General features: G+C 32.9%; 1 protein-coding gene across 1 annotated transcript; it reads right to left on the reverse strand.

Annotated features, from left to right (window-relative positions):
- Window positions 1-15,795: 15,795 nt before the first annotated feature.
- On the reverse strand, window positions 15,796-17,089 carry LOC137398222 (uncharacterized). Its single transcript, XM_068084327.1, has 4 exons — window positions 16,985-17,089; window positions 16,788-16,897; window positions 16,494-16,644; window positions 15,796-16,179 (listed from the first exon to the last, which is right to left on the reverse strand). The coding sequence occupies exons 1-4, from the start codon at window positions 17,087-17,089 to the stop codon at window positions 15,796-15,798; spliced, it is 750 nt and encodes a 249-aa protein (XP_067940428.1).
- Window positions 17,090-18,468: the final 1,379 nt, after the last annotated feature.

Below are 18,468 nucleotides of genomic sequence, written 5' to 3' on the forward strand. Positions count from 1 at the left end.
TATAAGAGAAAATAAATCTAAGGAATTGAGTTGTGTGCAAACCTGAACTGTATAAAATTTATTGATAGAAAAGTATTGAAATATACCTCTCTGGAAACTTGAACATCTCGACATATTGCACACACGGGCTCACATCCTTCTCCATTTGGTCTGACCGTTTCTACATTTTTACATGCTGGTCTAGCGGATGGTCCTGTGCAACTTCGCCTTGCACACTTAGTTGGCTAAAAAGCATATTTCAATGTAGCTCCAAGTTAAAATACGCTTAAACCTTGGAAAGCAATAAAGCTGAAACTGCTTTAACACAATAATAAAAAACAAAAACAAAAGACAAAAACTGAGATTTTCATACATGTAGATAGAATTGTAGATGCCTTTGAAAATTGTTATATGTAAATAAAATTGTAGATGCCTTTAAAACTTACATATGTAGATAAAACTGTAGAAGCCTTTGAATACTACATGAATGCATATAAAATTCCAAAAGTCTTCGAAATTGGTATATATGTAAATAAACTTTTAAAACCTTTGCAATTGATACATATACAGATAAAGTTGTACAAACCTTTGAAATTCATATATATGTAGATAAAATTGTACATGGTTTTGAAATCAACATATATGTACAGCAAATTGTAGAAGCGTTTGAAATTTATATATATTTTGATAGAATTGTAGAAGCCTTTGAAATTTATATATATGTAGATATAGTTGTAAAATGTTTTAATATATAGCTTTCCTATTTGATCAGCAGTTGCATTGTAGAAAGAAATTGTTTGGGCAGATTAAAAGAGATTAAACGCTAGTCAAAGAAGTGATAATTAAGTTGTGTGATTGATTGAAAATATAAAAAAAACACTTCAGGCTGAAGCTGTTTTGTAAGTTTTAGCTGTAAGATAATGAGCTTCTTTATAAACCAGTTTTTGAATTTGAAGCAATATTTTGAGTGCTATGTAATCTATAAGCATAGACCTAATAAATACCCACCCTTTCTGTTGTCATCAAAGGGACAATTGGACAATTTATAAAAACTCACCTTCTCTTTTGTCATCAAGGGGACAATCGGCTTGCACTCTTTATACCTACAGTCAACATTTAAGCAGCATTTTTCTGTGCCATAGCACTCTGAATCATACTGACATCCAAGGAAATCTGCCATGCATCTCTCCTTCCCAGGTGCGGAAAGTACTTGTACCGGACAAGTACCTACAAAACACATAGGCATATTTCAACCGATTTCACCTGACAACGCTGTAAAAATAAACTATTAAAAACAGCCAGAGTAAAATAAAAAAGCAGTAATATGAAAATTTAAATAACCATTTAATGTCTCAAATCGTTTGCAAGCTGTGTTTCAGCAAAAAATCAAAGGTTTTCCGAATGCTGACAGACTAAAGTCTCCCTCTTTAAAACAATAAGTTAAAATAAATGTATGAACTACAGACTACAAAAACAATGCTATACTTCAACTTAAGGTGAATGTGAAAAAACTGAATAAATTATTATCGGCTAGCAACTAAAGGAAAGGAAACAGCTGATTTAAGGAAACAATTCAGTTCATTACCTTGCTTAGGGGTCATGTCTATTCCCAGACGACAATGTTTGTTATCGCCATAGTAACAACACTTTTCTGCAGGTTGGCATTCAAAGTCATCCTTACAAATTGGCTCCCGAATTGGAACAGAAAACCAGATAGGCGACTGGGGACAAGCCAAATTCTGCAACAAAAATGTCCTCAATTATTTGTAGACTATTAATATAGCACTGGCTGCGCTACCCGACATTTCCTGATTGTTAAAAATTAGTTCATAAACATGGAGAGATATTGAAAGATGCCAGCTCATTGCTATTAGCCTGGCACATTGCTAACATACATGTATAATTTGAGTAAGCTAACTAATAGGAGTCACCCCTTTCTGCGGCGTTACACTGTGACATTGCTTCATGACAGAAAGCGGCAGTCTAGTTTCTCCCATTAAGCAACATATATCGACTAGCAAAAATATCAAGCTCTGTATCTTAGTTAGCAAAGAGTCGAAATGACAAAGGGTAGAGTCCGAGATCAAATCTTCTGCTTTGAAGATTTTTTTATTCCAGGATTGTAATAGCTATGGCTAGACATATACAACAACGACAGACTTTCAGAAATATATATTTATATATATATAAATATATATATTTATATATATATTAGTATATATATAGATTTATATATATATCTGGGAGTTTGAGGCGAGTACTCAAACTCCCAGGTCTCCGGTAGGAGACCTGAGCTAGAGCAGAAACTACCACCCATACGGGGTAACCGGGGTGAAGAATCCATTATGTATATATATATATATATATATCTATATACATACATATATATATATATATATATATTTTTTTTTTTTATTTTATTTATATATATATATATAGATAAACCAAAACTGGGAAATTTGTTTAGACATAGATAGAATGGTAGCGATTTTTTGAAATTTAAATTCATGTAGATTTGAGTGTAGAACTTATTTAATATATAGCTGTTTGACTGCATGAGTCATTGCATTAAAGAAAGGATTTGTTTGGACAGATGGAAAGAGATCAGACGCTAGTCAAGTATGTGATAAATAATCTGTGTGATTGATAAAAATTAAATAAAAAACTGTATTTTGAAGCTATTTTTTTAGCTTTAGCCGCAAGATAATGAGCTTCTTTACTAACCTGTTTTTGAAATTGATGCTATATATTTAGTTATTCCTAATATACAAGCAAATATGTTATATAGACTCACCTTCTCTTTTGTCATCAAGGGGACAATCGACTTGCACTCTTTATACCTACAGTCAACATTTAAGCAGCATTTTTCTGTGCCATAGCACTCTGAATCATACTGACATCCAGGGAAGTCTGCCATGCATCTCTCCTTCCCAAGTGCGGAAAGCACTTGTACCGGACAAGTACCTACAAAAGAAATGGGCATATTTTAACTGACTTCACCTGTCAATGCTGTCAAAGTGAAGTATTAGGAACACCCTGAGTATAATAAAAGAGTAGTAAAATGATAGCTCAAGTAGACATTGAATGCCTCAAAATGCTTGCACATTGTCTTTTGGAAAAATCAAAAGCTTCTCAATTACTTGCAGACTAAACTATTCTAGCTATGTACAACTTATGTATAAGCTATAGGAAACACAATCAACACTATACTTCAATTTAAAGTGAAGCTGATAAGTTAAATAATTTATTATCGGCTCACAACTGAAGGAAATGAGACAGCTGATTTACCTAGAAACCATTTGATTCATTACCTAACTTAGGCGTCATATCTATTCCGAGATGACAGAGCTTATTATCACCAAAATAACAACATTTCTCTGCAGGTTGGCATTCAGAGTCATCAGTGCAGTTTGGCTCAGGAATTGGAACAAAAAACCAGAAAGGTGACTGCGGACAAGCCAAATTCTGCAACAAAAATATCCTCAATTATTTGTAGACTATTAATATATCACTGGATGCGCTACCCGACATTTCCTGATTGTTAAAAATTAGTTCATAAACAGGGAGAGATATTGAGAGTTGCCAGCTCATTGCTATTAGCCTGGCACATCGCTAACATATAATTTGAGTAAGCTAACTAATAGGAGTCACCCCTCTCTGCGACGTTACACTGTGACATTGCTTCATGACAGAAAGCGGCAGTCTAGTTTCTCCCATTAAGCGACATACATCACCTAGCAAAGTAACAAGCTCTGTATCTTAGTTAGCAAAGCGTCGAAATGACAAAGGGTAGAGTCCGAGATCAAATCTTCTGCTTTGAAGATTTTTTTATTCCAGGATTGTAATAGCTATAGCTAGACATATACAACAACAACATACTTTCAGAAATATATATATATATATATAGATACACCAAAACTGTGAAATTTGTATAGACATCAATAGAATGGTAGAGGTTTTTTGAAATTTAATTTCATGCATAAATAAATGTATAAATCATTTAATATATAGCTGTTCGACTGCATGAGTCATTTCATTGAAGAAAGGATTTGTTTGGACAAATTGAAAGAGATCAGACGCTAGTCAAGTAAGTGATAATTAATCTGCATGATTAATAAAAAATAAATAAAAAACTTCATTTTGAAGCTATTTTTTGAGCTTTAGCCACAAGATAATAAGCTTCTTTACTAACCTGTTTTTGAAATTGATGCTTTTTTTTTAGTTATTCCTAGTATACAAGAAAATACTTTATAAAGACTCACCCTCTTTTTTGTCATCAAGGGGACAATCGACTTGCACTCTTTATACATACAGTCAACATTTAAGCAGCATTTTTCTGTGCCATAGCACTCCGAATCATACTGACATCCAAGGAAATCTGCCATGCATCTCTCCTTCCCAGGTGCGGAAAGTACTTGTACCGGACAAGTACCTACAAAACACATAGGCATATTTCAACCGATTTCACCTGACAACGCTGTAAAAATAAACTATTAAAAACAGCCTGAGTAAAATAAAAAAGCAGTAATATGAAAATTCAAATAACCATTTAATGTCTCAAATGGTTTGCAAGCTGTGTTTCAGCAAAAATCAAAGGTTTTCCGAATGCTGACAGACTAAAGTCTCCCTCTTTAAAACAATAAGTTAAAATAAATGTATGAACTACAGACAACAAAAGCAATGCTATACTTCAACTTAAGGTAAATGTGAAAAACTGAATAAATTATTATCGGCTAGCAACTAAAGGAAAGGAAACCGCTGATTTAAGGAAACAGTTCAGTTCATTACCTTGCTTAGGGGTCATGTCTATTCCAAGATGACAATGTTTGTTATCACCATAGTAACAACACTTTTCTGCAGGTTGGCATTCAAAGTCATCCCTACAAATTGGCTCCCGAATTGGAACAGAAAACCAGAAAGGTGACTGGGGACAAGCCAAATTCTGCAACAAAAATGTCCTAAGTTATTTGTAGACTATTAATATAGCACTGGCTGCGCTACCCGACATTTCCTGATTGTTAAAAACTAGTTCATAAACATGGAGAGATATTGAAAGATGCCAGCTCATTGCTATTAGCCTGGCACATTGCTAACATATAATTTGAGTAAGCGAACTAATAGGAGTCACCCCTTTCTGCGGCGTTACACTGTGACATTGCTTCATGACAGAAAGCGGCAGTCCAGTTTCTCCCATTAAGCGACATATATCAACTAGCAAAAATATCAAGCTCTGTATCTTAGTTAGCAAAGCGTCGAAATGACAAAGGGTAGAGTCCGAGATCAAATCTTCTGCTTCGAAGATTTTTTTATTCCAGGATTGTAATAGCTATGGCTAGACATATACAACAACGACAGATTTTCGGAAATATATATATCTTTATATATATATAAATATATATTTATATATATATATATATGTATATATATATATAGATTTATATATATATATATCTGGGAGTTTGAGGCGAGTACTCAAACTCCCAGGTCTCCGGTAGGAGACCTGAGCTAGAGCAGAAACTACCACCCATACGGGGTAACCGGGGTGAAGAATCCATTATGTATATATATATATATCTATATACATACATACATATATATATATATATATATATATATATATATATATATATATATATATATAGATAAACCAAAACTGGGAAATTTGGATAGACATAGATAGAATGGTAGCAATTTTTTGAAACTAAAATTCATGTAGATTTAAGTGTAGAAATCATTTAATATATAGCTGCTTGTCTGCATGAGTCATTGCATTAAAGAAAGGATTTGTTTGGACTGATTGAAAGAGATCAGACGCTAGTCAAGTATGTGATAATTAATCTGTGTGATTGATAAAAATTAAATAAAAAACTGTATTTTGAAGCTATTTTTTTAGCTTTAGCCACAAGATAATGAGCTTCTTTACTAACCTGTTTTTGAAATTGATGCTATATATTTAGTTATTCCTAATATACAAGCAAATACGTTATATAGACTCACCTTCTCTTTTGTCATCAAGGGGACAATCGACTTGCAATCTTTATATCTACAGTCAACATTTAAGCAGCATTTATCTGTGCCATAGCACTCCGAATCATACTGACATCCAAGGAAATCTGATATGCAGCTCTCCTTCCCAGGTGCGGAAAGCACTTGTACCGGACAAGTACCTACAAAAGAAATGGGCATATTTTAACTGACTTCACCTGTCAATGCTGTCAAAGGGAAGTATTAGGAACACCCTGAGTATAATAAAAGAGTAGTAAAATGACAACTCAAGTATACATTGAATGCCTCAAAATGCTTGCACATTGTCTTTTGGCAAAATCAAAAGCTTCTCAATTACTTGCAGACTAAACTATTCTAACTATGTATAACTTATGTATAAGCTAAAGGAAACAAAATCAACGATATACTTCAATTTAAAGTGAAGCTGATAAGTTAAATAATTTATTATCGGCTCACAACTGAAGGAAAGGAGACAGCTGATTTACCTAGAAACCATTTGATTCATTACCTAACTTAGGCGTCATATCTATTCCGAGATGACAGAGCTTATTATCACCAAAATAACAACATTTCTCTGCAGGTTGGCATTCAGAGTCATCACTGCAATTTGGCTCAGGAATTGGAACAGAAAACCAGAAAGGTGACTGCGGACAAGCCAAATTCTGCAACAAAAGTGTCCTCAATTATTTGTAGACTATTAATATATGTAGTACTAGCTTTGCTAACTGGCGTTACCTAGGTATTTAAGTTAGCTTTTAAACAATGAAAGGTAATGAGAGTTGTTTGCAACATGGTATTAGCCTGACACACTGCAAATGGATAGTTTGCAGTGTGACGTTACACCATGACTTTGTGTCACAACCAAGAGCTGTAGCCTATTAAATACTCCAATATAGTGACGCATATTGCCTAGCAAACCTATCAAGCTCTGTAACTTAGTTATTAAAGATTAGACTAGCGAACATGAGGTTCTGAGATTAAATATTATGTTCTACAGATTTTTAATACAATATTTATTAGTTATAGCTAAACATTTAGAACGACGAACTTTCACAATTATGTATAGATAAACAAAAAACTGAGCAGTACTAAATATACCCAGACTTGATAACAGCCGAAAAGTGTAAATTTATTTTAATACCACGTATTAATGTTAGGTTGACATGTATATATAAAAACATAAATCAAGGATTGCATACTAAGTCTTGCTAGGTCAAAAATCAGAAGAAAACAAGTAGCGAAAGAAAATACTTATCGATACAAGTTTTGTATGAGCAGTTTTTGAGAAACTCGCATTTCAATTAATTTACAGTAATTGTATGAAACAATGCAACTTTTTTCGAATCCTTAAATACAAGCAGATAAAATACTTGATAAAAAATGTTGTGATGAAAACTTAGAGTTTTAACAGTCACAAACTGCCATACATAAATAACTAGTTTACAACACAAAAATAAAATGGTGAAAACAAAGGACTCACCTCTTGGGAAGGTGGTAGAAGAGAAGACACCTTTTCTGGTGCAAACTTGGACTACAAAAATGAGTTTTTTTTTCTGTAACATCAATAAATACATAGGCATATATATATACATGTATAATAAATGAACACGCAAGGGTTAAAGAAGGTTTGATAAAGTGAACTTTGCAATTCCAGTAAAACTTATCCATGAAAAAATACCTTAATTTTTTTTTAAACTGACTTAAGTTTTATGAACTTGGAGAATGTAGCTCTCACAAAACACACTTACCAAAGACAATGCTCTAACTGTTGTTAATAACAGGTTGATTGCAACCAAAGCTGCTACCTTGTTTGTCATATTGATGTCACTGCTCCTACAAACAGTACCCACAATCAAATTTGTCTGCACTACAAGTTCTGGAAGCACCTATTTTAAGGAGGTATTCTTATTTTGAAGTTATATGTTATTATTCAATCAAAAAGCCAAGATCTCAGAATTGGTCCTCGCTAGAGATGATGGTGACTGCCATTGATAAAGGCAACTTACATGGATATGGTTCAAGAATGTCAATTGTAACTTTTACCCCTTCGTATTGAGATATGATGTTTCTCATTTATACAAGAACTAGTTGGATCTCAAGAGTTTCCCGGGTAATAAAAGTTTTTGAACCGAAGATTAATCTTTTTTTTAAATATAGCAACAGTCACTATTCAAACTTTCAAACTTCATATCATGAGGAAAGTGTTTTGCGAAGTTTAATTAAATTAGGAGAAAAAAATAAAACAGCTGTAAAGGTTTTAAAACTTTATCAACTAACGGTAACTTTCAAGCTTCATATCAAAAAGTAATTTTTCTGTGCATGTCAAATAAATTAAGAAAAAATCAAACAATATTATTAGTGCTTAAATTTAAATCTGAGATATTTAGCAAATAATAGCTACCGTAAGTTAAGTCTGTTTTGCTATGATTAAAATAAAATATGATTTGGTAACGACACAATTAAGACAAGCGGAGAAAAAAAGTTCCTTGATATGTTTGAAAGTAAAGAAAAGGTTACTGTTGTAGGAGAAACTATCCCTCAAAACTTTGAATACAATGATATAGGCAACTCTCCATACTGGTGCAAATGTAAAAAAGAGATATCAAACTGTATTTATCTGGTACTTTGTCTGGTCGAACAAAGTTAAAGTGTAGAAGCAGCTTTTACTTGAGATAACACAGTTATATTTGTAAAAAGTATTAGCCGTTGCTGATGTAGCAATCAAACTTTACCACAAACCAGAAAAAAGAAGTGTAACAGCACATTTAAAAATGAAACAGCATATTCACAAAATAGAAACCAAAAAATTACATAATTGTGTCAAAAGGTAGCTTTTTAGTCATTTCTAAATATAACAAACATGAAAGGTAACATTATTAATCAAAAGTGTGCAGCATACAATATGAGGTATATGATAAGATAGGTAAATAATGCCTAGGACTGCGTAGCTTAATGGTTAAATGGGTGGTTTGTAACTAGCGATTGTAATCTCTATAAGTTTAAATTCAGCATGCAACAAGGTTTTCATTCCAAAAGTTTAATAGCTTTACAAGACACACAAGCTAGGAGGTGTATATATATATATATATATATATATATATATATATATATATATATATATATATATATATATATATATATATATATATATATATATATATATATATATGCATATATATCTCAAAATATATAGCGATTAGATATCTTAAAATAATATGCGAATATATAGCTTTTATTAAATCACATATTATTGTAGTCAAAATAGACCAGCACATTACCTTTTAGTGACTAAAAGTAGTACAATATATCTGTTGCAAATTTTTGTTGAAGCACAGTTCAACAAATGCAATATAACAGAAAAGCTGTCATTTTGCAATATAAACCATTTCCACTTTAACCATCAAATATTTGGCTGCCAATTTGGTCAAGTTACAAATAAAGTACACCTATTACTATATACTTGACTTACATTAAAAAATAAGTTTTAGTTTGCCGCCTTCAGCCAGTACTAAAGAGAACTAGTAGAGTAAAAACTTGGATTTTTAGCAATCCACTAAGGTAGGTCAGATACAATCAACTATATAATCGTATGTGTTTAATTATGGAAAATAAAAGTAAAAATTGGACGACGGGTTAATCCTTCATTTATTAAAAAGAATCCACTAAACTAAGATGGTGTTTTCATATATTTGCTTCTGATGAAACCAATCAATTTCTGATTAGAAATTCAAACACGGTCAACCAATTACATATTACCAATTACATACATTTTGAAGTTATAGATAACAGTTGACCTTGATGCCCTCAGTATTGCAACATAAGGTGAAACTTAATTGTATTACCTGTCTGTTATTCTAAAATTTGTTTGTGCACATCTCTTCTTATATAGCGGCCACTGTTCATGTGACAGTTATAAACAAGGGTTCAATGTTATTTTCTAGAATTGACACAAGTGTTAATCATAATATTCACATTGACAGTCAAATATTTAGCTGTCAAAATAGTCAAGCTACAAAGAAGTAAACCTATTACTATTTACTTGACTTACATTATAAAATAAGTTTTAGTTTAGCACCTTCAGCTAGTAGTAAAGACAACTAGTAGAGTAAGAACTCAGATTTGGAGCAATTCACTGAGGTAGGTCAGTGACAATCAATTACATTTATACTCATTTGTGTGTAATTTTAAAAAGTAAAAGTAAAAAGCGGATGAAAAGTTAATCCTTCTTTTTTTAAATGGAGTTTACTGAATGCAGTTAGTCGTTTTACATATTTTCTTTCGATGAAACTGATCAATTTCGAATTAGAAATTCAAACACAATCAATCAATTACCTATAACACAGAAATTTAGAATTTTTGTCCATGTAAAGTTAATATAGGATCAGCAACCATTTTGAAGTTCTACGTAATAGTTGACCTTGATGCCATCAGTATTGCAACAGAAGGTGAAATCTTATTGATTACTAGTCTTGTATTCAACCTTTTGTTTTTGCTCATCACTCCTTATGTAGTTGCCATTGTTTATGTGACAGTCATAAACAAATGTCAGATGTTGCGTTCTAAAATTGACAGGCGTGTTACGCATTGCTAAGTATCCGGTTACAGTTAAAATTAAAAGCATTTAGTACCCTAGATAGAGGCCAAGCTTCCAATGCCTTCAAGATGCCTAATCAAACTCCATATAATGAAGGATTTTAAAACAATCAGCAAACATTGATAGGGAGTTGTGAGGCATGGATATTGCACACTCTCTGTCATGATCTTTTTATAAGAACAAGTCAAATGCATGGCATGTATGAATTTCAAGTTATACTATTTTTTGTGTTTTGCTGAACCTCTTATAAAAATCTGATGAAGTGATCTTACAATCTATGTGAGCCACATGAGGATTAATCTACAATATAAATAGCAAGCACTATTAATACCCATTAGTTTGAGTTAGAGACAGTATCACCACACTCCATTTCTGGTTGAGGTCACTCAATCTCTCAGCCTTGAAAGGGGGACATGAGAATTTTGGCAGATATATGCATCACTATCATCATTTTACCTAAATTTCTTCCGAAACCAGTTAAATATTTGCATATTGTAATCTATCATTTGTGTAGTTAGATGTCGAAATGATTACCATTTCATTTTTACTCACTTAGTATGTAAAAATTTATGTTTTTTAGCAAAAAAATTATTAAGTTAGATGTTTAGATACTTTTGGTAAAGCTAAAAATAAGAAACTTGGTTGGAGCTGTTTTTAAATAAATGTATAGATGTTACAAGAACAAAACAAATACTTGACTTATTATTAACTTCTGGCTTTTGAGGTAATGCAATAGCAATATAGTATAAAAGTGATATACATGCAACATAATAGTGGCATAATATATTAGTGATATTGACACTCTGATATCATATAATCTCAATTAATGGAAGTAGCTACAACTGTCTACTTTGATATAATTTATACGCTTCTCTACTTATCGATATTTTCCTAATGAATTACAAGAAATAAAAATTGAAGTGTATGTAAGCACAAATGTATTAATTGTAACAGCTAGCTGAAGCCATGTCAAAGTTAAACAGCATATATGACTCAAATTAACCAAGTAGTGTATTACTCAGAGCATTGTATTGTTGCTCAACATTCTTAACAGCCTGAATCTGCAAAATAGCTATTACTTTTAAAGATATGAGAAGTGACAAAGCATCCAAGTCAAAGGTACGAATACGTAGGGTATTCATGTGTGCAACTGAAGTTACTTGTAACCACATGTAGAGCTAATTGAACACCTTACTTGTTTAATATGAATAAATCTAAGATTTATGACTTGACAGCATCTAAGCAGTCTGAAGCGTTATCTGCTACAACTAAGATAGAACCTGTAATACAACAACTGTGGGTTTTAAAATTTTGATGCATGTCAAATAAATTTAAAATAAAATCAATTAAAAGTGCTTATATTTAAATCTGAAATATTTAACAAATAGTAGCTACCATAAATTAAGTCGGTTTTGCTATGATTATGATAAATTATGATTTGGTAATGACACAATTAGGACAGACAAAAAATCATCGACATGTTGAAATGCAAAAAAAGGTTACTGTTCAAAAAGAAGCTATCCCTCAAAACTTTGAATATGACAATACAGGTAACTCTCCTTACTGGTGCAAATGTACAAATGAGATATCAAATTTTATTTATTCGGTACTTTGTCTAGTTGAACAAAGATAAAGTGTAGAGGCTATTCTTACTTGAGATAATAGAGTTATTCTTGTGAAAGGTATTAACATTTGCTGATCTAGCAGTCAAGTTTTATGAAAAACCAGAAATAGTGTGTAACAGCACATTTAAAATTGAAATGGCAAACTTAAAAAATATAAATCCAAAAATTGCATAATTTTAGCAAAAGGATAGCTTTTAAGCCATTTCTAAATAATTTATAACAAACATGAAAGGTAACCTTAATAATCAAACGTGTACAGCATACAATATGAGATATATGATAAGAGAGATAAGGAATGCTTAGGACTGTATAGCTCAATATTTAGTTAGTTACTATAGTAGTGATTTGTAACTAGTGATTGTAATCGCCATGCGTTATAAATTCAGCATGCAGGAAGGTTTTCATTACAAAATTATAATAACTTTACGGGACACACAAACTTGGAGATTTATACATATAGCTTCCATATAATTGCATATTATTTTAGTTAGTCAAGATAGAGCAACAGATTACCAGCTATTGACTGCAAGTAGTACAATGTATGCAAAACTTTTATTGAAGCACAATTCCAGTGAAACTCCAAAATATATTTTTAAAATTAATTTTTGATTTGCACTAGAATTTTTTGCAAATGCCATTAAGCTAATCATATTTGCTTTGTAGCTAATATAGCAAATATGACGGTTATGACTTATTGAGATATTTTTATAAGCAAAAATTACTTACGGTTCATGCACCAACTGCTTGAACTGAAGTATGTGACAATCTAGTGTAGTCTGGACTATTCTTCCCTCTCACTCTGAAGCTAGTCAATAATGCTAACTATTTATACTGTCCGGATTATCAGCACTCACCGGTTCAATGCCTTTTAGGAAGTCAGCCAATATTGCTTAGACTCTTGTTGTTGATAGGATAGACCAGTAGACCTGCTTTGAAAGCATTGATATAAATAGATTGTCTTGAACAAATATGATAATAATAGACACTGATTTAATAACAAGCCGGACACAAAAAATGACATAGTAAATTAACCTTCATGATCTTTACTATATGCATCTATTGCTCATCATCAGTGCAAAACATTAGTTCTGACATGCGAACACATTAGTCCACAATCATTATTTGTTAGGGAAGTGTTTACAGTAATAAAAACTGAATCATTTTCAATGGAACAAATCTCTGGCTTACTTGCTCTTTTCCCCTAACTCAATTTATTGTTACCAAGTTGCAGGAATAAATTTCTTTTTTTCATTTTAAACAGTATGTGACAGCCCATATCATTTTCAATACAAACGCAGCATTTCATATAGCGCACAATAGGCTCTCAAAGTGAAACTTTTCGTTGCGTTTTAGACTGGTGTAATTTGCACTCATGACATTTTTGGGGCGAATCATATGTCAGGAATCTCTTTTCTGAGCTAATAAAGCATCCTAGCTCTAATAAAGTTAAGATGCTTGATTAGACTGTTTTGCAGATTTTGAAGTGGTTGCTGAGGACGATAAAAATGGTGATATTTATTTTCCGGTTGTTCGGTCTACGTATCACGTTTAAAATATTTTAATGCGATGTCGATGGTGGTGATTTTTAAAAAGAATTTGAGGAGGTATATGTAGATTATTTAGATTTACAGCGTAGAGAGGAAAGTGATAGTGATTCTCGAAGAAGTAGGGTTGATTTGAACCTTGAGGATGATGCATTAGATGGGAATGTTCAGCCAGTATTTACTGGTAACAGCCGTAGTTTAGTGGGTTTAGTAAAATGTGTGACGCGTGATGAGGCGTAATTATCAAAAACACTTATAAATGACGTAGAATCATTCTAGAACACTTAGAATGATACTTTGATGGTCTTAAGTAGAGTCAAAAAAATTTCGTGACAATGCGTGATGGTTTAAATCTTGCCAAATCATCATAAAATTGCTCCCAATGGCTAACCGGATGCATTCTATGCATTATCTCGACAAACCGAAAAAAAGTTTGAGGATAAAAAATGATCAAATCGTATTAAAGCTGTTTAGAAACACTTAAAAATCTATTCTACATCGTCAGGAGACATATTTACATTGTTTAGAAAAAAAAATCTACCTGTATTAGCTTGAAAATATTTACCAGTCACACATTTTACCAAACGGTAGCCGTTTTAATAAAACGGTTACCTTTATAGTAAAATGGCAACCGTTTTGCATGCGCTTTACTAAACGGGTTGCCGATTTGGTGAAACGCGTGATGATTTAAAATACATCAAAATAACATCAAATCATTCTAAAAAACTCCTAGAAGACAGTTTAATAATTTTCAGATGTGTCCAAAAAATTTGCGTGACAACGCGTGATGGCTAAAATCATGCCAAATCGTCATAAAATCGCTCCCACTAGCTTAATAGATGGATTTAACGAATCATTTCGACAAACTTTGAAAAACGCATGTCGGCCAAAATCAGTTTAAAACAAAATAAATACTTACAAATCTAGTTTACATTATCAGGAGTCATATTCACACGCTTGAAAAAAGCGTCGACCTGTATTAGCTTGTAAATCGTCACACGTTATACTAAACGGAAACCGTTATAGTAAAACGGCAACCGTTTTGCACACATTTTACTAAAAAAGGTTGCGGTTTTAGTAAAACGTGTGATGATTTAAAATACTTCAAAATAACATCAAGTCATTATAAAACACTCCTAGATGATATTTTGATGGTTTTCAGTTGGGGCCAAAAATTTGTGTGACAACGCGTGACGGCTAAAATCATGCCATATCGTCCTAATATCGCTCCCAATGGCTTACTGAATGCATTTTACGTAATATTTCGACAAAATTTGAAAAACCTTTGATGGTCAAAATTGGTTTAAAACAGTGGGTTTTAACCTTTTTTGTCCAATTCTCCTTTTTCCACACCTAAAGACAGAAATTCCCAGCTCCCAACTCTTTCACACTTTCATAATGCACTGCAACTAGATAGTGAACTTTATTAACACATATAACTCATATACACACATATATATATATATATATATATATATATATAAATATATATATATACATATATATATATATTATATATGTATATATATGTATACATATGTATATATATATATACATATATATATATATATATATATATATATATATATATATATATATATATATATATATATATATATATATATATATATATATATATATATAGACATGCATATATGCATTTATTACAGTCATATTTACATGGAATATTAAATAGGAATGTATCTTGAAACTCACTATATCTATCATTGTAAGACAGTAAGCAGACTAGTGTAATTTCTGTGTTTGTTTGGAGCTGACAATAATTTTGATGTTAGCAGTTGTTGTAGATAAGGCACACCGTAGGTCAGCTTCTACTTCCAGACGGTTTTTAGATTTGCTCTTTATGGTTAGCATTGCTGAAAATGCTGCCTCGCAAAGATATTTAGAAGCAAATGGTATGAGCATCTTGAAAGCGACCAGGCTTATGTTTGGATACAATCTCTGGGCCTAACCCCAAAAGTGCTCTATTGATAGCTCTTTGAAGTCATCTTTTAATGCAGAGTTGTTGGTCCGCTCCAAAAAACTCCTACTGAAGCTGTTCCGGAATCTTGTGGACATTGCGCCTAAAAGGGTCTCGGGTCAGGCTCATCCATTGCTCTGTCCTAGGATCTAACTTTGGAAAATATCTCTCAAACTCTGCTATCAAACTGTTCAAGTGATGCTTTATGTCAGTTAGCAATGAAGCGGAAGGAGCTTTCTTGCCAACTAATGAATGCAGAACTGGAAATGAAACTCTTGCATTCCCAGTAGCCAATCTTTCCACCCAGAGTTTGAGCTTGTCTTTGAATGCATTTATACTATCAATTGCATTCGACACAATTCTGTCTCTACCTTGCATCTTTGTGTTCACTTCATTAATTGAACCAAATATGTCAACCAGGTAAGCAAAACACTGATGGAAGCCTTCCACCTGCATTGAAGCCAGTAGTTTGGGTTTGTTATGAGTTTTCAAAAACTAATTGACCTCTTTTCGTAGATTGAAGAAATGCAGAAGCATGTTACTCTTTGATGACCATCGATCTTTGGTGTTGAACAATACTGATGAGTGCACAGCATCTATATTTTTGCATAACTTGTGGAAGAGGCAGAGCCCTTGATAGAGTTTACTACTTTAATCATTGAAGAAAGGTGTTCCTGCAATCTTTTGGGAAAAGTTTTTGCTGCTAGCGCTTGTCTGTGAATGAAGCAATGGGTACTCACCACTAAAGGATTCTTTTATTTTACCAACTGTGCAAATCCAGCACGACAGCCAAACATGGCTGGAGCACCATATGTGCAAACTCCATTTAGTTTGCTCCTGCCTAGATGTTCTTTGCTGAAGAAGTCAGAAACCAGGTTGATAACATCAGCAGCTGTGGCGGTCTCTGTTGGAGGACTGCAGAACATAAATTTTCATCAATTGTTTCTCTGTGAACATAGCGTGCAAAAACCTTCAGCTGTGGAATTCTAGCAACATCAGTGGACTCATCAAGTTGAATGGCAAACATGGGAAATGACTTGATATTTTCAATTACTTGCCTCTTTATGTCCGCAGACATATCATCGATCCTCGATTTCACTGTGCTGTCTGAGAGGGATAAATCAGCTATCTTTTGAGCGGTTGTGTCTCCGAGAATAATCTTAGTACACTCCAGCAGACAAGGTTTAATTAATGTTTCACCAATGGTGTGTGGCTTCTTATCTCAAGCGATACAGTGAGACAGAGCATAGGATGCCTCGGTAATGGCCTGTGCCTGGATATGAAAAGTGCCAGTGGAATCCAGTTTTGCACGCTTGAGTTCTCTCTCTTTAGCTTCAAAGAACGGCTTTGATTTATCCATGTGTTCTGCATGTTTATTTCTTAAGTGTTTCTTAAGTTGATGTGGTTTCATGGAGCTGTTAGCGAGCACTTTCATGCACAAAACACATGGTGGTACTTCGATGCCGCTTTAATCATACAAGTGAATCCATAGTTAACTGTGGAAAAGGTAAGGATTGCTACACTAGATGCATATACATACCTGCAATATTAGCAGCAAACAAGCAACGATAAGCAAACCTTTTAAAGACTTGGTAACATATTCAAAAAGGTTTATATGTGTTTTGTATCGTTATTATATTTGAACGACTCTACACAAAAATGGGTAAATTTGTTGATGAGAATTCAGTACAAGAGTTTGCGACGGCCGTTAATGAAAATTTTTCGGGAGTTGTTTGCACATGTGCATTTATCATAAATCTCCCAACCAATCGCTTTGCTCGTGTTTGGTCATGGGACTAGAAATTCTTCTGTCATACAGCGCACGACCAAAGTGATGATGGAAAAAGAAAGGATACTGCTGGTTGTTGAAAAAGTAGATACAAAAGGTCAGGATTCTACAAAAGTAGAATTTTTTAGTTAGTTGTTGTAGGCTTCACCTACAACAACTAACTAAAGAATTCTCTGAATCAGATGAGTTGTTGTTATGAGTAGCATGTTGTTGAACATTAGCATTTGATGTTGATGGTTGCTATGAGGACCTTCTATTTATCCTCCTCCGTAATAATTGAAAAACACGTGGACGGCCAATGTGACGACGTAGTGTTCTGGTAGGTTGTATATTCATGGTAGTTGTCAAGTTGTTTTGAAATGAAAATCAAAAGGACATTTATTCAAAACAAAAGGCTGTATAAAAATCAGACCTAATCTACTACTATATCAAACTTATGTTTTATAACAATAAAATAAGTATTAACTCAAGCTGTAGACCTAACCTACTGTACGTTATTTAACTAACAACAACAATAAAGAAATATGTTTATTATATCTCCGAAATGCAATATTAAAAGTAAAATGGCAAGGTGCTGTGTAAAGTACACACTTAGAAAGTTGGTTGCGTTAAATGTAAAATGGTTTTGACAGCGATCTGTAACAAGAAGCAAGCATTAGCATTGCATTAGAAAGAATGTAATGGCTATTACCTGTAGCAAGCAGTTAACCTATTTGCTGTTTGCTCTATGCTTATATTTTGGACTTACTTGCGTTTTATAAAAGACGGCCCGGTTGTGTATCGGCTCTTGTGGGGAAATAAATTAATAATTTTTTGACTGTGCAAATTGCATCGAAAATCACCGAACAACACACCAATGGCTTACCAGACACATTTTAAGTAATATCTCAACAAACTAGGAAACATGTGAGGGTCAAAATTGGTCCAAATGTATCAAAACTAGTTGAAAA

Source organism: Watersipora subatra, chromosome 6 (assembly GCF_963576615.1).
Source record: "Watersipora subatra chromosome 6, tzWatSuba1.1, whole genome shotgun sequence".
Classification (NCBI taxonomy): Eukaryota; Metazoa; Bryozoa; class Gymnolaemata; order Cheilostomatida; family Watersiporidae; genus Watersipora; species Watersipora subatra.

What these genes read in the sequence shown, in the direction of transcription:
- LOC137398222 (XM_068084327.1), bottom strand. Translation starts at nt 17,089, where the DNA reads ATGGATAAATCAAAGCCGTTCTTTGAAGCTAAAGAGAGAGAACTCAAG. An exon ending in AGGCACAGGCCATTACCGAG is followed by an intron (nt 16,898 to 16,984) that starts GCATCCTATGCT and finishes TGTCTGCTGGAG; the next exon opens with TGTACTAAGATTATTCTCGG. An exon ending in GTGCTGGATTTGCACAGTTG is followed by an intron (nt 16,180 to 16,493) that starts GTAAAATAAAAG and finishes GCTTCAATGCAG; the next exon opens with GTGGAAGGCTTCCATCAGTG.